This window comes from Tauraco erythrolophus, chromosome 6, assembly GCF_009769465.1.
Source record: "Tauraco erythrolophus isolate bTauEry1 chromosome 6, bTauEry1.pri, whole genome shotgun sequence".
NCBI classification, from domain to species: domain Eukaryota; kingdom Metazoa; phylum Chordata; class Aves; order Musophagiformes; family Musophagidae; genus Tauraco; species Tauraco erythrolophus.
In genome coordinates this window covers 12,036,208-12,060,790 of record NC_141470.1, presented here as the reverse complement: position 1 = coordinate 12,060,790, position 24,583 = coordinate 12,036,208, and the positions used below count along the sequence as shown (strand labels likewise).

At 44.5% G+C, this 24,583-nt stretch overlaps 1 protein-coding gene across 1 annotated transcript; it reads left to right on the top strand.

Annotated features, from left to right (window-relative positions):
- The first annotated feature begins 16,866 nt into the window (after nucleotides 1-16,866).
- On the top strand, nucleotides 16,867-22,625 carry LOC104370603 (L-lactate dehydrogenase A chain). The gene is made up of 8 exons (XM_009983620.2): nucleotides 16,867-16,898; nucleotides 18,061-18,192; nucleotides 19,010-19,127; nucleotides 19,888-20,061; nucleotides 20,511-20,684; nucleotides 21,552-21,669; nucleotides 22,112-22,235; nucleotides 22,417-22,625. The coding sequence occupies exons 2-8, from the start codon at nucleotides 18,067-18,069 to the stop codon at nucleotides 22,579-22,581; spliced, it is 999 nt and encodes a 332-aa protein (XP_009981922.2). The 5' UTR covers nucleotides 16,867-16,898; nucleotides 18,061-18,066; the 3' UTR covers nucleotides 22,582-22,625.
- The last annotated feature ends 1,958 nt before the right edge of the window (nucleotides 22,626-24,583 follow it).

Sequence of the window (24,583 nt, the reverse complement as noted above, 5' to 3'; positions counted from 1 at the left end):
CCTTTCACTAGGGAAGGAGCCCTAGTGGAAGCGCCACTGCTACTCGAACACTAACCTTTTGGAGCATCTCCCAGAACAGCCCTCAGGCTCATTAGGTGTATACAGTTCACAGAAGAATTGCAGAGGCAAATCTTTTTTAACCCCAAAATATTTTTTGCACATTTGCAGCCATTACATCCAGCAGACCAGAGTCCAACGGTTGACCTTACTTTTGGTTATGTTGGTTTTTCTTCCCCTTTATTTATCTGCATGTAGTAATACCAGGTTACACGGAATCAGGAAACGGCGTTAGCACAAAGTTCAAACTAATTTCCCCATTAAAGGCCTTGCGCAACCATTTTACAGCAGGCCTTTAGTGACGTCTTTAGTCCAGTACCAGGCTGAGATTACAGACATTTTCAGGTAACTCGAGCAGGTCACCGATATCTTCTGGAAAACAAGTTTTCTTTTCCACATTTCTTTGTCAAAGGAGATTGCGGTGATTATGCTCGTTTCAGAGAAACTAAAAGGTGCTATATCCTCAAAAGGATACATATCATACAAAAAGCAATTTGTGTCCACTTACCACATAAATAATTTCTCAAAGCTGCTGTATTGCAAGCAAACCACTCGCATCCCAAGTACTAGAAATGCTGCAAAGTATTTAACGTATCAGCCAATATTAAACATCTACCAACTTTATCACACGCCTACATTCAAGATTCCATATGAAATAAACAGTTTATTGCTCTGCCTAAGGTTTCCAGGCAGATTAAGTCAATTCAGGGACAATAAACTTCAAAAACACTGTGCTACAGCTTAAAAAGGCTGTATTTATAGGAAGTACTGGCTGTCCAGACATGAAGCATCCAACTTCCAAGAACCTGATCTCTATAGGATACCTCAAACTGCTCATAAGAACCGAGACATTAACATATGTTACATTTTAAAATCCTAACATTTTATGCCTCACTCCCTAAATTCCATTTCATATGTATGGCAGAACAGCATGGGAAAGGATGAGAGATTTTAGATTAGAATTATCTTCTTTCTACTAGTCAATGAGCTCCAGCCCTATGGATCTTGTGCAGAACTCTGTGGGCCAAATTAATCCCATGTTGGTGTAGCAATGTTTCTAAAGATAATTTTTTTTTAGTGATCTGAATTTAAAGGGTGTTTTGCACCAGTACTTTCTGCAGAATCAGACCTTAAATGCATTAGATGCCTAATGTCTTAAATGGTTAAAAACTTAACTGTTTGGAGTAGTCGTCAGTATCGCCACTGGCTCTATCAAAATCATTATCAACAATTAAAACTGAGGCAGATATTCTCAAAATTCTTCATCTCTAAGCTTCTTTTCTCTCTCATCTAAAACTAGATCATAGGAACAGAGTTCTGAACTTTAAATTTTAGTGTTGATTTTTTTTTTTTAATTATTTAACAACCTGTACTGCTTGCACACCTCTCCCATTTATCCAGTAATTACCTTGTGATTTGATTGCTAGGCACACCATGAGCCATGTATTTGTAATATGTAACTCCCTGGGACATGCAGCCATATCTGCCAGCTACAGAAAAAGTCAAACAATGGACCCACTGTTTCAGCCTTGCCTCCTGGCCTACCTTCTCAGCTAAGGTTCTTGCCTCTCAGTGCTACTAGATCTGAGCAACTGCTGCAGCTTTCCTTAAAGCTCCACTTTCTGGAGTCCAGGGACTTTGTTAACAAAGCAAAAAAAAAAAGTAAAAATAGTTCCTGGCTTATAAAAAAAAAAAAAACAAGCTTGAAAACAGGAATTAAGGTTTTGTAAGACAGAAAGACAATTAGAAGTACACCAGATGGTAAATTCAGAATTTTTAAGCCAGTCACATAACTCTGGGAGCCTACATCTAGTTTGGAGGAGGTTGAGGAGAAGAGGAAATTTATGTATATACTTGTGCAACCGACAGCTTTTCACCTGGCAGTATCAGAGAGGCATAGAAAAGGCCTCCTGTTAACCTGCAAACAATTTATGAGACCTGCTTTTGGGATCACGCTGCTGCTCAGCCTTCGAGTCAGACACAGACCCCTCTATGTTGGGTGAGCCTCCAGGCTGCCGCATCACACTCCATTCTCCTCCAAAAGGCAGGATGGCCTCCTCCCCGCACACAGCTGGCAGCTCCCCACGAGCTGCGAACCCTGCGGCAACAGGGCTGCTCACCATCTGCTCCGACAGCACTCCCACGCACGGGCTGGCAAGGCAGGCTCCTACCTGGTACGGATTTGAACCAAAGCCGCTCATCCCACAGCTCGGCTCTCTGCCCTCACTTTCTCACACGCATACAGTCAGCTGTGGCTTCTGTAGGACAGGGGGACGCTGTGAGCATCCCCTCCCACCCACTGCGGTTAAACCAAATAGCACCTTTATGGAGCAACTCAGCCTTCCTCCTCCTTGCTGCTGCAAAGGATTGCACAGAGGATGCCCAAGCACAGAAAAGCTGCCGTAACATACCGCGCTGGCCACTGTCTCATGGTGACGAGCAACCAGGCCATGGCAGCATGCTATGTCGGGGCATCGGCGGGTTCTGAACACGCACCACACATGCTTGCCAGAGAGCACCGCGCAGCGGGGACGAGGCATCGGGGATCCCCACGTGGCTTGTAGGCACCTGCAAGGCCTGGCTCTGCAACAGCCCAGGGCTTGCTGCACTTCGCTTTTCCCACAGCTCTCTCCTGCCAAGGAACGGTTTCTGGTGCTTCGTTTCCTGCCTGTCTTCATTCTTGAGGGAACAGGCGTCTGCGGCCATCCTGTTAGCTCTGCCCTGTGCTGGGGAACATGTAAAATCATGTCACGGCTCCAGGATTTACTAGCTCAGGTCTGCATTTGCCAAAGCTTATGCTTTTGGAAGAATGTCTTGGCATTCGCCTGGCTTTGAGCTACAAAAATGTTTCTGATCCATTCTGTTGACAAAGAGGGGTGACAAAAATCTCTTCTAATATACGTGTCTCAAAGGAACAATGCGCCATGACCCGAGCAAAGAAGCCGGCACACCAGACTGAATTAGGCAATGCTTGCGTGGCTTGGCACCTCCTGGCAAACCTGAAACACAAGCGTAGGCTGATGCTCAATCGATCCTGAACCAGGATCGGAGCATTAGAGAAGCAGGCTTACATATAAACTCCCTGAAGCTTCATGATTTGGTCTAGAAAGGTTTGGGTTTGAGCTTTTGGATAAATTCGACACCAAAACACAGAATGCAGCTGCAGATCTACATCCTTCTGAATTATTTGCCACTCCCAAAATCACCCAAGTCACTGCACTTGATTCTCCCATCAAGACTTAGCCAGTTCTCCCAAGCCTGCCCAGACACAGACCTCAGAACAAGCAATTTTTCACATTTCAGGAATGGTTTCAGCTGCAAGCTCTGGGTTTAGACACTGGTCACAAAAGAGCTTTGGACCTCAATCTCCCAGCCTGGTATTGCCCACCATCATTGGACACAAGAGCATTTCCAAGGCATGCATCTGTATGAAGAACCGCTCCAAATCTCAGCACACTCTGAGCTAAATTCCAGGATCACCAGACTTAAAGGAAACAGACTCACCAGCACACAGTGAGACAGCACAGTGCTGTCTGTGCGTGCTGGCTCCCTGCTTCTCATAGCTGCATTTTTCTTCCACCTGTGCTAATTTTCTGCGGCTTGCAGCCACATGTCCAAAAGGATGAGAGCAGCAAGAACTAAAGTCTGTCTGCCTGCACAAAAGCATGCAGCACGTACAGCTCTGCATGTGTGCGTGTGTATGTACGTGCAAATGCACGATGTCCCCCCAGAATTAGCCACCACGCTTCAGGCAAATGTTGGGCAGAGCATGTTCTCTAGGAACATCGGTCACTCCCTCCTAGGGGCTCTTAGCTGAAAGAGGCTGTTGAGTGGGTGTTTAGGGAGGGAGCTGTTGGTCACGGAGCCCACCAACGCCTCCAGGTTGGGTGCAGACAGGCGAGCCGCCTTCACTGTCCTTTGGCACGCAGCCTGGGACGTGAGATGGTGCATGCCAGCAAGCATGACAGGTCACAGAGACATCCCACAGCCCAAAGGCATCCTGCTGTGATCTCGGGAACCCTGCCGAAGGGAAGCTTTCATTTCTGGAGCATCCTCAACCCGCTCTTGCTTTCAGCATGCCCTTCTCCTCCTTCCCTTCCTCCATTTCTAGCAGCACCGCGTTCTGCTTGCTCCCTGAGAGAAATAGGGCAAACATAACCTGATTAACCAAGGGGATTTGGGTAGGAAGGGGCGGGGGGGAGATTAATATGCAGAGAAACACAGAGCCTTTCCCTCTCACATTAGCTCTTGCCTATTCAATAATTAAAGTGTTCTGCGGTGACTCTGACTTTGGGATTTGCTATAAAAGCTTCTCGTAAACTCTGTCTCAGCATGCAGATATCAAAAGAAAGAGAACATTCGGTCTGACAAGCTGAAATTCCTTCCAGACTCTGGGTTCAGTCAGAAGCTTAAAATCACTTGGACGTGAGCCTATGGCTCCATTTTAAAACATAAGAGTCTCTCTTGCTGTTGTTCATCTATCGACAGTTTGAATCCAGCCTTTATTTGGCTAGGCTGCCTTCGAAGCACGGTTTAGAAGTTAATGCAGGTTTTCTCCATTTCGTGCATGAAAAAAATTCCCAAGGTTGGCAGCAGTTTGTACAGGCTTATATGAATAAGGAACATGTTACCCAGGCACTGGTTGCCCTTCAAGTCCATTTCGGTATTCTATTTTCTTTCCATCCATTCTTGCTTGCTTACCACAAGACATATAGATGTTTCAGGTCAGAAATGCGAAGCTATCCACATGCAGAAAAGATGCCTTCCCTGACCTTCCAAGGAGCTATTTTGGGCTGCTCTTATATGCCTAAGAACTCTCACAGAGGTCATGCACTAAACTAACTGGCCCCAGTAACTTTTGCCTGAGAGATACAAAATGTTACAGAGATTATTTTTAAATTATTATTATTTTAATTCCCTCCTTAATCCAACACCCTGTTGACTCCAAATCTCCAGATGTTGTTGCAAGGGAGCATATTTTAAAGGGGACACAAGACTGAGATTATTACCTGAGGAACATATGTTCAACATCCCATCTCAACATATACAAACAGGAAAAATAATAAGGACATAATATTCTTAACCCAGAACTTTCCAAAATTCCCTCAGCCTTCAACCGCCTTTCAATTCTCAAGATCAAACCCAGAGATAGAAATACTACTTAGCTCCAGAAGTTTCAGTGAAACAGATTTCTTTTCCTTATTGTGCCACTCTGGGGGCACCAACAGTTGCTGAGGTTAAAAATGAAGGAACACCAGGTGAGAAGCCAAACACACACAGAATGCTACTCCACACAGAAAGCAGCAGACCTAGCTCCTTCTGTCTGAACACATGAATACATCCTGGCAGTCAGAGACCCCGGCTCTGCTCTGTCCTGTGTCTCTCAAATTCTAACGCTGACATTCTTCCACCAAACTGGCACTGCCCTGTCTGCAAACATTCCAGTCCCCACGCCAAGAGTGAAGTGATGGACAAGCCCCACTGCCCCAGTAGCCAGTCCAAAGGCTTGTCATGTGGCAAGGAGCTAACGTAGACCAAGGGGACTGCACAACCCTGTTGCCACTCCAAAAATTGTTCCCCCTCACACAGTGAGCAAAAGATAAAGCATGCCGGTATCTCCTCCCTTCTGATGTCACAGCATTAAATACCAAAGACCTTCCACAAACACTCAAATGAATCCTACATAGACTATAGAACATACAAAGCAGAAAGGATGTACAACTAGCACAACGGATATGGAGAATGTATTGGGGGTGAAGTGTTCAGGAGACCCAGCCTCAGAAACCCAGCTCATGTGCACACACACACACACACAATCCATGACGCTATCTCCCAGCACCTCACATTATCGTCATAATAGCATCTTTTAAAAGGGTACCTGCACTGAAACATTGCCTCTTAAGGCCAGAACTGCAGTGGGTCTAGGGATACAACTGAATCTGGATAAAGTTACGAGGAAATAAAACACAAGGTTGGAGACAGCAAGTGAGAAACTGTGTACCCTGCATTTACCATCCAGGACGCAGGCATGCTGTTCTTACTATAAAGCCTAAGCTAGAGAATCAACAGATTCTGCAAGTACCAGGATTCCCCCTATAGGAGCCAAAAGTCAGGTGCTTGTTCCCTTTGGAAACATCCACCTCCTTAAACAAGACTCACCATAGTTCACAAAACAAGGCCATGCCCTGCAAATGTTTGCTAAACATTTGTGCAATTTCATCCAAATACAGGAAGAGAAGGTCCACAAGCCGGAAACCCCAAACTTAGCACAGCACTGTGAAAATGATTCATTGGCAGTCCGTAGGCAAGCGGCAACCTTTCGTTTTCTATTTAAAATCTGAGTGTCAATAAGAAAATTGAATTAACTGATAGAGAGAAGGGTCAGTATTTCTGTAACGTTCTCAAAAAACACGGCATACTAAAACAAGCACTGCATTCGGCTATCGTTCTGCCTTACTCCGCTTGCACTTCCCTGTTTTGTCCCGCCTCTGGAGCGGATGAGCTCTCTGCTGAGGAGAGCTGCTGCGTGTCTGTACAACACCTGCGCCGTGAAGCTGTGCTCTCCACAGAGGTGTTCAGCTTGGTACCTGCTTGAAGTATATTAATGATTTCACTATGGCTGCATAATGAAGCTGAGTAAAAAGACTGTTGCACATTAGCAATGCAGGCTGCACCGCTCTCTATCCACTTTTATTTTCCTTTGGAATCACTGCCACAGTTTAGACCTTTGGTACTGAGTCACGGTGCAGCGTTATCATCTTTCAACTAAGAAACATGGGCACATAAAATTAAAAAAGGATGGAAGAAAATTAAGACCACAAAAAATTCTTTCTCAAAGAGGATTCGAAATCAAACCCCTCTTCCTTCCAAGCCACACTTTGAACCTGAAGGTGACTCAGAGCTCACATCTAGCTTTGCTGGGAGTAGGATGAGGTCTCTAGCACCAACCCGCATGTCTGAGGAATGCGCAGGCCACTGAATGCCCATGGTGGCCAACTAACATACAGCTACAGCACGTCTAAAGGATGGTGTAAATCTCTAACAGTACAAGCTAGGAGAACTTGGTCATTAAAGAAATGGTGCATGTCTGTCTTTCCCTTGACTACCTTCTGCTTAGAAAATAAAATTAAACAGAACAAAATTAAAAAGCCCAGGGAGAAGAACTTCAAAGAGATAAGGCAACAGCTTTCCACTGTTCACTCCAGCAGTACATTCTACTGGCAGCATACACAACATAAACAGCATTTAAAAACTCTGCCTGGTAACCGCTCAGGACAGTACCTGCCTTTCACAGTTGTGTTCACACACAGAGCTGCCAACGACCACCACCACCGAAACAAAGATCTAAAAGAGTACCTTGTGCAGAAAGTCACGTTGCTTTTCCCATCTGAGAAAAACAGAAGAGTTCAAATCCACAACATAAGCCGAAGGCACTCCTCAGGACTGCTATCTTAGGGCTGAGCCAGCCCAGCTGCAGCTCTTTTAAAGAGGAGCAGATCTGGCCCAGGTGTGGGGACTGAAATCATAGAATCATAGAATGGTTAGGGCTGGAAGGGACCTTCAAAGGTCATCTAGTCCAACCCCCCTGCAAGGAACAGGGATATCTCCAACTAGATCAGGTTGCTCAGGGCCTCGTCCAACCTGGCCTTGAACGTCTCCAGGGATGGAGCATCCACCACCTCTCTGGGCAACCTGTTCCAGTGTTCTACAACTCTCATGGTAAAAAATTTTTTCCTAATATCCAACCTGAATCTACCTCCCTCTATTTTAAAACCATTACCCCTTGTCCTATCACAACTGGCCCTCCTGAACAGCCTCTCCCCATCTTTCCTGTAGGCCCCCTTGAGGTACTGGAAGACCGCTATAAGGTCACCCTGGAGCCTCCTCTTCTCCAGGCTGAACAGCCCCAACTCTTTCAGCCTGTCCTCATAGGAAAGGTGCTCCAGCCCTCTTATCATCTTCGTGGCCCTTCTCTGGACCCTCTCCAACTGGTCCATGTCCTTCTTATGTTGGGGGCTCCAGAACTGGACGCAGTACTCCAGGTGAGGTCTCACGAGGGCAGAGTAGAGGGGAAGAATCACCTCCCTCGACCTGCTGGCCACGCTCCTCTTGATGCAGCCCAGGATGCGGTTGGCCTTCTGGGCCGCAAGAGCACATTGCCGGCTCATATTGAGCTTCTCGTCCACCAGTACTCCCAAGTCCTTCTCCTCAGGGATGCTCTCGATCCATTCACCACCCAGTCTGGAAGGCAGCTGGTTGTCTGCTTCTGTTGCTAAGCTTGTTGAACTGCAACTTAAACTTCATCTTCCTCCTCCAAGAAAAGGATAATCATTTAGTACACAGTCATCTGTAGACACACACGTTTTCCGTATTCACTGTGCGTTATCTGAGAGCACCAACATGTGGGATAGACTGTGAGGCTGTTGTGACATCTAGGCTCTAGAAAGAGACTGCAAAACCAGGATGTGATTATCTCTTGATCTCTGGCCTTCCTGCTCCACTCCATGCACAGAATTGGGTTTTATTCACTTGGACAAAATGCTACAGAAACTAACCTGTGTGTTATGAGCTCCAGGAATCGCCAGGAGCTGTAAAACTTACACTTTATAGCACTGATGTCTTCAGTGAAAGCTTTGAAGAGAAGTACTCTGCATGCTGAAGCGTGTCCTTCATGAAAACACAGACCAAACTGTTTTTAATGTCTAGGATTTCCTTGCCCCTGTCTGTAACTTTATGCTGCTAAAGTGAGAGCTTCTTTTTGCAGAGTCCCACCTGTGATGCTTCCATCTCCTAAACAGATGAAAGAAACAAAGGGATGAATTCACATCTTTCTTGTGCCCTGTTTCTGCAGAGCAGGCAGGGCAGGAAGTTCCTCCACCAAGTCTGTGAGTGTGTGTCTGTAATGTTGAGATGTACTTTTCACTTTCTACAGTGGTTGTATGGCCCAGTAACTTCTCAACCATAGGATGCTGAGTTTCCAGCAATCTAAACTGGAATTTTGATTCACAGAAGTAGATCACAGAATCATAGAATCATAGAATTGCATAGGCTGGAAGGGACCTCAGAGATCATCTAATCCAACCTCCCTGTCATGGGCAGGGATGCCTCTCAACTAGACCAGGCTACTCAAGGCTCCGTCCAACCTGGCCTTGAACACCTCCAAGGAGGGGGCATCCACAACTTCTCTGGGCAATTTATTCCAAAGTCTTACCATCCTCGTACTGAAGAATTTCTTCCTAAGATCTAATCTAAATCTGTTCTCCTTCAACTTAAACCCATTTCCCCTTGTCCTATCAGTGGACACTCTTGCAAAAAGTCCCTCCCTAGCCTTCCCATAGGTTCCCTTCAGGTACTGGAAGGCAGCTATTAGGTCCCCCCGAAGACTTCTCTTTTCAAGGCTGAACAATCCCAGCTCCCGCAACCTGTCTTCGTAGCAGAGGTGCTCCAGCCCCTGGATCATCTTTGTGGCCCTCCTCTGAACACGCTCCAACAAATCTGTGTCTCTCTTATGGTGGGGACACCAGAACTGGACGCAGTATTCGAGGTGGGGTCTCACAAGAGCAGAGTAGAAGGGGAGAATCACCTCTCTTGACCTGCTGACCACACTTCTCTTGATACATCCCAGGATGCAGTTGGCCTTCTGGGCCGCATGAGCGCACTGCTGGCTCATGTTGAGCTTCTCATCTATAAACACCCCCAAATCCTTCTCTTCAGGGCTGCTCTCAACCCACTCTGTGCCCAGTTTGCATTTGTGCCTAGGATTGGCCCAACCCAGGTGAAGGACCTTGCATTTTGACTTGTTGAAGCTCATGCAGTTTGCACTGGCCCATTTCTCAAGCCTATCAAGGTCCCTCTGGATGGCATCTCTTCCCTCCAGTGAGTCCACGGCACCACACAACTTGGTGTCATCGGCAAACTTACTGAGGGTGCACTCAATGCCGTCATCCATGTCGCTGACAAAGATGTTGAACAGCACTGGACCCAGAACAGACCCCTGAGGGACACCGCTTGACACTGGTCTCCATGTAGACATCGCACCATGGCCACAGTGATTTTTGAATGGGAGAGAATACATAACCTGTTAACATTTTGAATACACAGAGAGTCAACTAGACACGTGAGGTCTGAAAGGCTAGAAAAGTGTCTCGCTCTGTAGGGGAGGCCATATTATGGCATTAAATATACTGTGTCCCAAATGGCCTGAATCAGTAAAAACTCCTCTTTGCAGGACTCTAGCTCTTCACACTGAGCTAACCAGCTTGTTGGCATGTGATGTGTTGAGAAGGGATCCTGGGGAAATCAAAACTGACAGCTGCAGAATTAATGTGAATATTAAAATAAGGGCAAGGGGGCTTCTGCTCCAGATGGAGTGCAGGGACATGCCTCTGACCTTTTGCTGCTGAACCTGCCTGCCCTCTTGAATTGGCAAGTAGCAGTGGCAGCAGTCCACAACCCTCCTCTCATATCCCTCTGGCTCCTTACTGTAATTTATAGAAAGTCTCCACTTACTGCAACCTGCCAGGCACTCAAGAACAAGTTAGATAATAGTAATGGTTCTGCTGCTACCAGTTTAGAAGGCAGCAACTTTGCGACTTGGTTAGGCGAAGACCGAATAGCAGCCCCTGTCCACGGGAGCACCCTTCCATCTCTCTCTGACCATGTGATTTATCTGAGCATCCCATTTCCTGCAGTTCCTAAGTAAATGAGTAAATACTCAGCGTTGCATCAAGGGAATGGGTTTGGCTTGGAGAATCCTGCACAGTGACTCATGCTTCTGCGAGTAAATTTCTTTAGAGAAGCAAAACAAAAATCATGCACTCTGCTTAGTCCAGCTACCTAGAGTGATGATTTAGGAAGCTATTGCAAGACACACAGTTTTCTTTCACTTTGTATTGAGAAAAACATCGCAAGAAATACAGCTTTATCTAGCTTTATACTGAATGCATAATCCATTGCTGCTGTTGCAAACATAACCAACCTTTAAAGGGAAAAGAAAAACCGGTGTAACTTGGGAGTTCTGTGTATTGAAACACGTCAGCTAGAAAACACTTTGCAATCAAAACCACATCTGACAAAAGGGCATTGTGGAAATCTGGGATCTTCAGCAACTGACAATTATTTACATAGGTCTCCATATATAGTACCCTGGTGCACATTTAAGAATAGGTGGTAGAAACACATATGTAGAAATACTCAGAAATGAGAATTACGTCAGCTAGCCCCACCCCCACAATGCCAGTGCAAAGAAAGAGAGGGTGTAAAGCAGCAAAAGTGCCGCATCCTTGTAATACCAGCATCCTTACCATAACACGCGTGCATGGAAGCAGCCAAGGAGAGGGACCCGGAGGTGTAACGACTATGGCTAATCAGTTATGTGCAGAGATACCTGTTAGAGCAAGCTGAGGTGAACCTCATCTTTTAGCTTTTCGTTTTCTTAGGAGACCAGTTAAAATGGTTTGATGTGGCTATACTGTCCAAATTCGAAGAACACAAAATATGGATTTTTATGGAGTGTAAACCAACTTCCTGTATCTTACCCTGATAAGTATTTTGAAATTGCAAGAATTCTGGCTCTGGGAGCTTTTCTGATGTTGAAATTTAGCAGAGTATACCAAGCTTTTGGTGCCAAGCTACTCCTTTTTGAGGTCCAGGCCTCTCTGGTTTAGGTAAAGGTTTAGGTAAACCATTTTCATTTTGCTTTACAAAGCTTAAGTGTTTCATAATTAACTAATCCCTACAGTACCACCATCAGGTTGGTAGATAAAGACCCTTCTCATTTTGCAAAGGAAAAATGATGCCTGGATGAAGCATTACAGCTGGATGAAGTTGTTCAGGCCTCAGAATAAATCAAAGGGAAAGACAGGACTGGAACATGATGTAGCTATGTCTAGTGCCAGGTCTTTCCCTCACACACTGACATCATATGAAAGCAAAGTTCTTGATGATGTCAGAGCAAGAGCAGGACTGATCATGCCGGGAATGACACTTAGGATTTTTAGGGACAAATTAGACCCCAAATTTCAGGTAGAGCAGAGAGACTCCACTGACCTTTGCAGGGCTGGTCAGTATCAATGGTGGCTTTGGGTTACTGCTAACCGACCAGCTGAGCTGTAGCTCATACAGCAAATACGTGCAGGTTGTGGTTTGGTGTCACTATTCACCCCAGTGGCACCATCAGATTTGACTTCGTCTGTCATGAGCCAGGACTTGAGCAAACGGCAAGTGCAGAAATTCAATATCACCATGTAAAACCTCTTGCATGTTAGCAAAATGGAGAGAAATTTACTAACACTTGAAAATAGCAAGACGCACACATTGAACTCATCTTGTGTAACTGTCTCTGGACTTTACCTCTGTGATAAAAACTTAATCGGTATCTCATAGTTCAAAGACAAACACATTGTTTAATAAGAACATGACATCGTTTCCTTCTGTTATTGACCAAAGCCTGATCAAATGCCACCTGAGGCCAGTGGAAAGGCTCTGCTGGCAACTCCTAGAATAAAAATATAGATGTTTCCACATTCAGCAACTTGTATTGATTTATTTTTCATGTTTAATCTGTGAAAGCTAATATGGAAAAGAGGACAAGCAGGCTGAGGAAGGGCCAAGCTTCCCCAGAGAGACCCTGTCACATTTCAAATATTCCCATCACTCTATGAATGCCACCCCCTGCTACTGCAATGAAAGACAGCAGTGAAAAAAGAACAGGAAGAATAAAACTTACGTATACAACTAAGGAAAGTCAGCCCCATCCCTACAATGAAAGTCAATCACTTAAAAGAAATCAAAATAGATCTGGCCTCCATCTTCCAAGTGCAAGAAAAATGCCCTTAATTTGCTCACTCTGTTGTTTTTGTTGTTGTGAGCCTTCTCCGATTGGAGGTCTCTGAGGCAGAAAATCAATGCCAATCATGCCAGATGACTGCTTTCCTCCTGAGCATCTGCTGCTGCTACTAAGATCACAAAGGGCACATAAAAGGAAAAATCTGGCAGTCACAGCCGCTTTCTCAGATTTGTAATCCAGGTGAATTAAGACTGGTATATTAAAAGCTGATGCTGGTTTTTAACAAAAAAAGGCTTCTGATGTGCTGATCATCATCCAGGACGCATTGGGACCAGGACAGTTTCAAAACATTCTAGTTAGCTTCTTTTGTCCTACTCTACTAAAGGTAGGACCTCTGGTATCCAAACAGGCACCCGACAGCTAAGGACAAGATGACATCTCATGTTATAAATAACAGAGGTTTGGGCTTGGTTCTGTTCTCAGTAACAAGCAACACAAGTGCAAGCAAGCAAAGACTTTATTGGAACTTTATTGGATACTCTGAAAATCATGTCCAATTTTGTTTTGTCTGAGTCACAGAGTAAGAACAATCCTATAATACCAACATTCTTCTCCTAGGAGCCTTGGACTCACTGAGACACTAGTAAAATACCACTTGCTCTACATTGATTACATATTTTTAAATGCCCGTTAATCTGCCCAGCCAATCTTGTCTTAGAAACCTCTTATCTTACATTTAAACTCTTCAGAAGTAAAAATGTTTATAGGGAGAAAATATTTCTTCTTGATCTGCATTCCTGTCAAATGCTCATCTTCTGTCCTGCCAGATGTCTGGAACCCAAACTCCGGATGAGATGCTTAGTCCCATTCATGTAAAGCTACTGTAAATACAGATTTCTGAGATGCAGAACTAAACTTTCTAATCCATCCTTCGGACTTCTGATAGAAGAAGATGCTCAGCGAACCCAGCATAACGCAGAACGACAGACCTACGTTACACCGTTTCCTTGTGTTCTGCATTCATGCAGCGTTAGGCCTACTCAGCATCTACCCACACTTTCCCTTCCTCAGCTACCAGTCTCCTCCGGTATGACATATCTCACAAGCATCACTCATTCCTCAAGTAGCAGCAAGGAAAAAGCACGTCTAGGTTTGCAACTGATAGATCATTTTATTTAACCGCATTTGGTAGAAGTGCTGGTCTTTATAATGAGAACTAAAACTTTGTATTTTTCTGGCTCGTTTCATGCAAATCTCTTTATTCTATGTTTCAAGCATTTTTAGATGTTTTCGCACCTGTGTTTTTTGTTTCTCTTCTTTTGCCAATGGACTGTCAAAGAATTGATGAGGCTTTGGGCTACCATTCCCATCAGATCACCAGAGCAGAAGGGAATCATCACTGAGATGGTCTTCGAGAAGGCGTTAGCAGGCCTTGAACAGCAGCAGAAAATTCCTTCAGTTGTAAAGCAGAGTTTGGTAGAGGAGTACAAGCCTTATGTGTGATGAGATATACCCATCTTCACACCATCTGCTGTGGTCTAGCATGTCCTGAGGGCCACGGTTTAAGTTTGCATGCACTGGGAGTGGGATGAGGTTATGGAGAGATCAGGACCTCCACGACAACATATATTCTCCTCATTTGTATATTGGCTAACTCTAGTGACTAAGAGGTAAACTATATGAAGTGACTTTGGAAGAGAGAAAAGACATCCCAGACAAAACAGAGATGGAAAGGCTGGCATGGGCAGAGGAAGACAAAGGTGTTAATTAATAAGGAAGACCTTCTGCCATGGCAAGGTAATCACTGAATGATTCAATGGGTTCTAAATGATTCTAAAGGGTTGGAAGGGACCTTAAAGATCATCTAGTTCCACCTCTCCTGCCATGGGCTGGGACACCTTCTCCTAGATCAGGTCGCTCAAAGCCTCATCTAACCTCAAATCACGTCAAAAAGTACATCCTAGAAGACGCAAACAGACATTGCCAAAATTCAGCTAGAGTTAGAATCCCAAAAGGAAACTAAGACAAACATCACAAACGTACCGCAGCTACAGGAAATTAAAAACAAAAAAAAACCAAAAAAAACAAAAAAAGAAAGGGAGAAGAAAAAAAGATCACTATAAAATGAGAATGAGAAAATAAAGGTAACCTAGCTACTCACATAAGATTAAATGAATACCTCCCTGATTTTCATTATGGGTGAACATGTTAATTCATGGGGTAAAGAGAGGATGTCTAAGACGAGGGGTAGAAGGGAGAAATGGATACAAGATAATAAATTAACATACCCAGCTGGTGAGCAAAACTATTCATAGAGTCTACTGTGCTCCAACTGGAGGAACTAGACAATACCAAACCCAGAATCCTGACACACACAGTAAACCACAAATCCGGGTGCAAAGATTTTAAGTAAATTTACAGACTTGGAGGCATTACCGCAGGACCAGAGAACAGCAAGTATGTAAGAAGTGAGCCATGGTGGAAGTGGTCTGGGCCTCTGCTTTTGATGTCTGTGCAGATATTCAGGAAAACTTACAACGGAAAGTTTAACTACAAACATGAAATTCCATGGATAAAGGGATAAAATGTATTATGGGTTTACTAAAAGCCAGTTTTGTGGGACAACCCTGTAGTGTAATATAAAATTGAAACTTCAAGCATCCAGGAAATGATAAAAATATTTTTTTTCTGTTTGTTAGTATCCTAGCAAGAGGTAAGTGAAGAGAAGGACTTGGCTTTACTAACCAACCACAGGGTGACAGGGAACTAACATCGTGGCATGACCGTGAAAAAGACAAGCGTTAGTTGAGTCATGGTATTTCCAGTAATGACAGGAAAACATTAGTGTTCCTGTTTGAGACATGGCTCAGACGACTGTCTGCAACACTCCGTCCATACAGCTGCCTCTCTCCAGAGAAACGGATTCGAACTGGAAGAGACTTGCAGAAAGGACGTCCCAATGACCAGAGCACAGTCTGCATCACGCAACACTGAAAAGGTTTAGCTTATGTAACTTAACAAAACAACAAATGAGTGGGAACTGGATATGTAAACGCACGGAAAGGGGAAGTAAACGCCACAGCCGGATGCCTGACCAAAAAAATTTTTAAAAATCTACAGGGGCAGGAGCCCCGTTAGCTCCCCCCAACCCTCCGGAGCCGGCCCCGCTTGCTGCAGCGCACCCTAACGTGTTAGATGACTTTCACCCATCCCGGTTAACAACAGAAAAGGGGAAATCTTCCCCGACGGCGCGGCTCCTCCTGCCAGGATGCCGGTTCACCGCCGGCGCGACGCGGAGCCGCTGCCAGAACAGCCCGTGAACGGGCCGAAAGTTACCGTCCGCTCGCCTCACACCCCCCTGTCCACCCCCAACTCCTACACCGACCCGATACGACTTCTTCTTCCCTCCCCCCCCGCCTCCTCTCCACCTCGACGTGTCGGCGCGCACGTCCCCACCATGGCGGCCCGCCCGCCGCACGTCAGCCGCACGGCGTCTACTTAAGGCGGCGGCCGCTTCCCCCCGCCCGCCTCCGCAGCCGCCGCCGCGCTCGGGTGAGGACGTTCGGTAGGTGCGATCGGCTTCGCGGGGAGAGGGAGGGAAGCTGTGGGGAGAGGGAGGGAAGCAGACGCCTCCAGCCCCTCGGGATACTCGGTCGAGCAGGCAGCGCCGAGCGGACGGAGTCCGCTCGGCGCTGCCTGCTCGACCGAGTATCCCCCGCGCCTCCGGGGCTACCGGGTACAACCCTGGACTTCATCCCGGTGCCGCCTTGGCTGCGGTGTGGTGAGGCACCACGCCCTGCTCGGCGGCCTTGTGGAACCGCCGTGATTGCCACACGCCACCCCACCCCACGCCCAACCTTGAAGCTGGTGTATTGCCTCGCCATCTTCCCCCTCCCCCTTCCCTTTAGCCGGAGTGAATAAATTCCCTTCCCCCTAATCGGCGGTAAAAGCGTATGTGGCCCCAGGGACCTGCCTGTTGGGAATGGTGCTGGAAGTGACCCTGCGAAGGGCTGTGAGGATGGGCTCAGGGCTGCGTTTGAAGTGGAGCATTAAGGTACCACCTCACCTGCCGGCTCTGCCCTAACCTGTTTCTTTCGGGGGAATGGCGCTCTCAGAACAGAGGGTTTTGGGGTGTTAAGTGTAACTTGAGAAACGCTTGAGTGGTGCTCTTCATCACCTCCACGCGTTGAAGTGCTGGTAGTGCCAAGGGAGAACTTGGCACGTGGAGACGGAGCGCATCGTACAGGGACGCGCGGCACAAGGGTTCTGCAAACAAAGACTGACGAATCTTGGTTAACTTTTCCTAAATATGGGCACTGCCGGCTTCCTGTCTCTCCTCCTCCTCCTCCTCCCTGCCCCAAACTCGGAGTCCTTACTTGCTCTGCTGACGCTGCCTGGTCTTGGCTGCTCTGAACAAGTTGCCGCCTGTTGGGTTCAGCACTGGCTTTAGAGTCACGCTGTGTCCGTACTCCTCCTGCCTGGGGCTCTTCAGGCAAGGCAGAAGCTGTGCTGCCCTGGGAAAGCATGGTCTCGGCTTCTGCAGGGACCCTGGGGTGAAAGTACTCCATCACCATCATGGCCTTTCAGCACGCAGTGTAGCTGTGGCAGGATAGAACCCGTGTAACCAGGCTGCTGTGCAGCTAGGAGCTAAAAAACTGAGGGTGGAAGAGATGGTGACACCAGACTCTAGACATTTTAATGCAAAACTATGCAGTTTCACTTTTAAACGAATCCATAAAGTTGACTTTGAGGATCACACCGTGCTCAAGAAGGGCTTGCCTAAGTGGTGTACAAATTCAGCTCTGGAAAAGCTTCAGGGCACAGAGAACCAGTTTTTCAAGGCAGTAGAATGGAGACTGCTAGACCATGCTGTGCTCAGAAGTACTAAAATGGCTTCCTGTAGCTAAATATAATATGGATGATCATTGAGAACATTCTGCTAATGCTGCTAGAGTGCTATCCAGCTATGTAATCAATGGTTTTCAGGCTGTATTTGAGGGAAAGCTACAGTGAGTTTAAACAGTGCATTGTCATCAATAATTCAGTTTTTCAATCATTTTGCTGCATAGAGGCAGCAAATACTAGATGTTTCAGGCATGTGATTTATATCCATTTTCTTATTCTGGAATAAAATCTGTCTTGCTTGATACAAATATTCTGGTGTCAGTAAAACCTCCAAAGCCTGGAGAAATAATCTGTTGTTTTCCTTTCATCAGTACATCATGTCTCTCAAGGATCAGCTCATCCACAGTGTCCACAAACAGGAGCAGAGTCATGCCCACAGTAAGATCAGTGTGGTTGGTGTGGGTGCAGTGGGAATGGCCTGTGCTATCAGCATCCTGATGAAGGTAAGTGGGATGAAGCAGCACAGTTGTTACTACCTGAGTCCTTCCTAAAAGAGAGGCAAAAAGTAATCTCCCTTATTAGACTAATTGGGCTAGCACACAAGCTGAACTTTTGGTTGTATGTTCCTTTGTTTGGGCCTGAAGTGAAGCAGCAATCATCAGGCTATTGACAGAGGACAAATAGCTGTAATTCTTGTCAACCAAGCTGATGCCAGTATGAGACTGAACATGCCTTATGTACCATTTTGACTTAAGAGCTCCATTAAGAGTTGCATTTATCTTTAAATGACTTTTAGGCTCCCTTCGAAGTAGCAGTCCTCTAATACTCCAAACATCCAAAAATGATTAAGAACTGAGGAGTCATTTTGTCTGAAGCAGAGTGCGTGATGGACTAATTCTTTGCAATGTGGATTGGAAAAAATTGTCCTAGACACTCTGAATAACTTGTCCTCTGCATTGCACTATTATATTGAAAATGCTGTGGTTAACACCAGGCTTGCTTTTCTTAACTGTAAAATAGGTTGTTTACAAACAGCTGTAAAACTATTCTTCATCACTGGTCCTGCTAAATTCTACTGTTCCACATAGAATGTGGATATGAAAAGTACAAAGCTAACAAACTAACTCAACAAAGTGGATATCGCAGGAGACTAATTTAAGTATGCTGCTTGGACCTACTTGGACAAGTAAAGTGTTACAGATGAGCAAAATTGCTTCAACAGATGACTGCTTTTAAAATAATTGTAACTTCAGAGTTTACGAATTGGGTACTTTGCTTGAAGAGGTGATAAACTTAGTATTTAATCTTATTCTCTCGTAGGACCTAGCTGATGAACTTGCTCTTGTTGATGTTGTGGAGGACAAGCTCAGAGGAGAAATGCTAGATCTCCAGCATGGCAGCCTCTTCCTTAGAACACCAAAGATCGTCTCTGGCAAAGGCAAGTATTGGCCCTAATGTGCTCATTATTTCCAAATGGAGATAGCCACTTCAGATCTCAAACTGGTCATCCAAGTCTAGTACTTAGCCTGTCATCCTAGTTCTTAGGAGGAAAGCTCATTTAATTTTCTGTTCCTACAGAAATATTAGTCAGCTGACATTGTCTCATATACATGTTAAGGACAGTCCAACTAGAAATCCTTTGTTTCAGAGTTCATCACTCAGTGCAGAAAGATGAATTCCTTAAGTACTCCTGCATCTTTGAGAATTTTATTTCACAGGTGGTTAGCCCCTGAATGCATTACTGCTTACTTTTTAGCTATAGATGTCTTTAAGTTTAGTGGCAACCTGACTAGGGCAAATGCTGGCCATTGCGTACCTTAGTTAAGCAGCTCCAGTGTCCACAGGTAGTAAGGTTACAAGGGCGGAGCCTTCTTCCTCTTCTACACAGTACTTGCACTGGATGCTATCCCAACAGCTACTCCTGTACCTTTCTGTTCCTGAGAACTATGGAATACCACTACCCACATTCTACATGTTAAGACTTTTACATGTCTTTAAGGTTGCCACTTGTGGCAATGAGCCACAGTCTTAAAAGAAAATTTAACTTTCCATAGAAGCAAAGTCTAAGGTAACAATTACCAGGAGAATTTCTGCACCCTGAAACTTGAGAATTTTAGATATCGATACTCAATGGAACTGAGCCTGTTCTGAACCATGTGTAGAAAGAGGTCGTGTCTGACACTGCCTTTTGTCTGCAGATTACAGTGTGACTGCACACTCCAAGCTGGTCATTGTCACTGCTGGTGCCCGTCAGCAAGAAGGAGAGAGCCGCCTTAACTTGGTCCAGCGCAACGTGAATATCTTCAAGTTCATCATTCCCAATGTTGTTAAATACAGTCCTGACTGCAAGCTGCTTATTGTCTCAAACCCAGGTTTGTCTTTTGTTGCCTTAATAAGAGGATTTGTTTTAGAGAATAGTGTTTTCTTCAGTAAGGCAGTGTTAATGTGACCAAGCATAGGCTTTTAGAAAATACTTGTGCCACAGAACCACATAGCAAGAAGCGTAGTCTTCCCTCTCCACACTCAGCAAGCTGGTCCTCCGAGAAATAAACCAAGTTGCCTTTTAAGTGATCCTTAGCACAGGACACACAAACTGGTAATTGCACTGGTAATTGCATGCATAGCATAAACAGCCTCTCAATTCTGCCTTTGAAACAGTCTTTGTGTCAGCCCACTGCAGGGCCTGGCAAAGGGCATTACTTTGTGCTCTATTCCATGTAACGAGCATGCAGATAAAATCCTTACAGATGAACGGAAGATTCTAGCCTAGTTATCAGACTGCTCATGGTGGCACTTGTTATCCTCCCTGTTCTACTTACAGTGGATATTTTGACTTACGTGGCCTGGAAGATCAGTGGCTTTCCTAAACACCGTGTTATTGGTAGTGGCTGCAATCTGGACTCTGCCCGTTTCCGCCACCTCATGGGAGAAAGACTGGGCATCCATCCTCTGAGCTGTCATGGATGGATCGTTGGAGAGCACGGAGATTCCAGTGGTAAGGGTGAAACGTGGCTGGCTCTTAACACAGAACTCTTTCTGGCAGTTTGTTTGCAAGAAACAGCTTCAAAAGCTACAGCAAAACATTGCTTAAAAACCTTTGCACTGCAGCACTTCAAGAATTTAAGTCTTCTGCTGCATATAGTAACCCTAGATGATCTATATTTGACCTGAGTTTCTCTGCTTGGAAAAGGTCATTACTGTAACTTGAGGAGGCTAAAGATTCCTAGGCTAAGTTGTTCCCATAACTCTGTCAAAAAAAACCCCAAACAACCCAACCCTGAAGAAGCAAGAGGGTAAAGTTCTCTGCAAGGGACTCATCTGCATTCGATCTACTGGTAGTCGGTTGTCCTTATTGGCATCTCTTGGTCACCTCAAGAAGTACATATAGGAATTGAAGTGCAGAGGCAAGTGGTAGAGAACAGGAGAAAGAGCAACTTTCTCCTTACTTTACCTGTAATTTCTCTAGCAGCACCAGAGCAGTACTGTCTGCTTCCTGACACTCAGGAGGACTAATTTGGAATCAACTCTTATTTGAGAAATCTTTGCAAAATACAGAGTTACTGTCATTTTAGTTCATGTTGCTTAAGTGTTTTGCTTTAATAAAGGTGTAGTCAAACCTTGTGACAGCATGTATAAAGAAAGATGTTTATACACTCCTAAGTTCTTAGCCCATGATTTAGATTGGCCTTACAGGGTCATAGTATATTTAAAGTTGCATCTAAATCACAGTGACACAGGTGTTGCAGATTAATCCAACTACATCCTATGTTAACTGTTAATCTGAGGAGGACAACACTAATTTTTCTTGTGGTTGGGGAGATTCTTAATCTGGTGAGGTAATTAATCTCTGTGCAACTCTCAGTACCTGTCTGGAGTGGAGTGAATGTTGCTGGTGTCTCCCTGAAGGCACTTCATCCAGAACTGGGAACTGATGCAGACAAGGAACACTGGAAGGAGGTCCATAAGCAGGTGGTGGAGAGGTAAATACTGATTTTTTTTTTAATATTTTTTTTTCAATGTAAGACCAAATGATGAAGGGCTATAGCATCTCTGAACTGCAGTACCCATATGTGGTTTCACAAATACCATAGTATCCCAAAACAAATGTCAAGATGCAGATGTAATAGGCTTGAAGTACCATTTTAAGGAGCAATGTAGATTTGGCAGACTTCATTTTTCATGCTTAGTGAACTTCAAATTAGGGAAGTGCTTTAACTACCAAGTTTCCAGTGTAACTGTGAGGAGTAGTGTAAAATGCAAATGCAGTTCTTCACTGCTGAGTTCGTTTCAGTCCTGTCAGCAAATCAGTCAAGCTTCTGATGTCTCCAAATTGGTTAAGGCACCTCTAAAAGCCCTCCTTACAAACTTTAAATATTTCAGTTGATGCTACTTGTTTTTTCATGAGTAACTTTGCCTCTGTAGTGCCTACGAGGTCATCAAACTGAAAGGGTACACGTCATGGGCTATTGGCCTTTCTGTGGCAGATTTAGCTGAAACTATTATGAAGAATTTGAGAAGAGTGCACCCGATCTCTACAATTGTTAAGGTGAGCAGCTCCTTTTTGCTAACTTTTGTCTTACTGAGACCTAAAAACCTTGGAAGAATTCTGAAGAGTGATAACTTTAGAGCTTAATTTCAACTAAATTTAGTTGAGTTTTCCTGATAGGATATTCTATAATACATAGACATACACAAATTTAGGCTAACTATCCTTACCTACTTTTCAGGGCATGCATGGAATAAAAGATGATGTCTTCCTAAGTGTTCCTTGTGTACTGGGCAATACTGGCATCACCGATGTAGTGAAGATGATCCTAAAACCTGAGGAAGAGGACAAATTAAGGAAGAGCGCAGATACACTCTGGGGAATCCAGAAGGAACTACAGTTTTAAATCTGCCCAAGCAGTTCACTCTGCAGTTTAACGGGTTTAGTGGTTTGTCTTATGTTGCACTTTCCAAGTGAGTAAAATCTTTCAATGTATCTCAACTAGATCACACAAAAAGCTCAAATCTGAACAAATGAGTTTCCTGAAGATAGCATTAGGAAACTATTCTAGGGTTTTCCCTGTTCACAGACACCCATGTTCTTAGCCAGAGCTAGATAACCTAGTCAGTCTTGTACAGTGAAGTGGTGTGACAGAAATCCAGCATTCAAAGCAGCACTGCCTAGGAAACCCTTTGCCTTTTCCTCATCTTGTTTAATGTTGGTTCAGAACAATAAGTAACTAACTATTACACAATGTGAAACCAAAGACTATTTTCTTGCAGTTAAAGGATTGTCAAACCAATTGACCAGCCTTCTCTGCCAGCTGAATAGCTTCAATATTTCACTGTTGGTAGGTCCAAATGTATTTTCCTGACACTGCTTTGGAGTTTTTGTGAATACTTTTTTTAGAGAACCTTATTTTTGTGTACTATATCAGCCTAGTTGTAAGTTTTTCTCCTGAGCATGTTAAAAAAATGTCAAAGTTTCTGTATGCAACAAGTCAGTGACTGTCCAACTATAGTACCAGCTCCAACACCAAATAAACCACAAACTGTTATTTCTGTCTCCTTGCTTTTCTTTATAGGACTTCACTTGTACCCATCTAAATCAAACAATTCTATTTCTTCAGTCACCTATGTAATTATGTTATGTGTGCAGCTACTCTGTTGACAGCTCCAGATATTTACATAATGAACTTCCTAACAAGAGAGTCTTCAGGTAGGAATAAAAAACAGCAGAAGTATTTAAGCACTCAGAACTTAAAACTTAATTCTCATCTTAAGAAACAAGCTCTACTGGTATGATGTTGGAGGAGTGGAGAAACAATGCGACAAAGGTAGCATCTTCCTTACCTGTACACAACATAAAAATGCATGTAGGAAGAAATACCTCCACATCAAGTATGTGACATTTATAAAGTCAACTTGCTGCCAAACACAGAAACACATCTCCTCTGGAGTAACAACCATGCATAGAAACAACCACCAAAGTTACTCCTCAAAGCCCATAGTAAGTTAGATAAGGAAGAATTACTTATCTTCTCTGTCATTAATAATATTTAATGATATATGTTATTACAATGAAGAGCAAATGGCCTTATTCCTTAGCTTTTTCTAACATTAGGGCACAGCATGTAGCTTAGGAATGGAAACAGATCACTTGATTAAGTCCAGGGTAGATTTTTTTTTTTTTAATACAGACTGCAGCTGGTGATACTCTAAAATAACTTGGTTCTGAGAAGTAAGTTGGAAGTGCTTGTGAAGCAACTTTAGTAACAGAGGAAAAGCTGTAGCTACTGTACTGCTTTCTCTTAGATCCATGTGATGAAAATAGCACCTGGAAAGAGAGCACATAGCAATAGTGACTATGAATAGTCATGGTTTTTGCAGATGCGGGAAGATGGTATGAAGCCATTTTCAAAGCTTTCAGAAGATCCCCAGGACTTGAAATTTTTACTACGTGAAGTCTTGCCCAGCTTTTCAATATGAACTCTAATCTCTTCAGATGCAATGGTAACATGAAAAGCCTTAAGACAAATGTCTGTTAGAGCCTTGCTGATTACTGCACTGAGACCAAGAAACTTCAGTTTTCAAGCTAGCTTTGCTGAGGCTGCCTTCAAAACCAAATGGAGGAGAACAGCAGCATGCTGCTGAGAGGTGGTAAGAGCAGCACCATGAATCCCTACAGCACTCCCAGTTGGAGATGCTCTGTACAATGTACCCTCTTTTGCTGACAGTGGAGTGTATAACCACTAGGCTGTTGATACAAGCTGTGTCTCAGCTAACACAGCCAGAACTCAGGCCTCCTGTGGCATTCTGGTATGTAGCGTTTTCTGCCTAGCAGGTAATGTAACACCAACAGTAACAGCCTTTTTCCTAGCATTTTCTAGGGGAAAAATGCAATACACA

Bases quoted from the DNA above. Each gene is read 5' to 3' on its own strand.
- LOC104370603 (XM_009983620.2), top strand. From the start codon at position 18,067: ATGTCTCTCAAGGATCAGCTCATCCACAGTGTCCACAAACAGGAGCAG. The intron at 19,128-19,887 runs GCAAGTATTGGC...TTTTGTCTGCAG, and splicing joins AAAGATCGTCTCTGGCAAAG to ATTACAGTGTGACTGCACAC. The intron at 22,236-22,416 runs GTGAGCAGCTCC...CCTACTTTTCAG, and splicing joins CGATCTCTACAATTGTTAAG to GGCATGCATGGAATAAAAGA.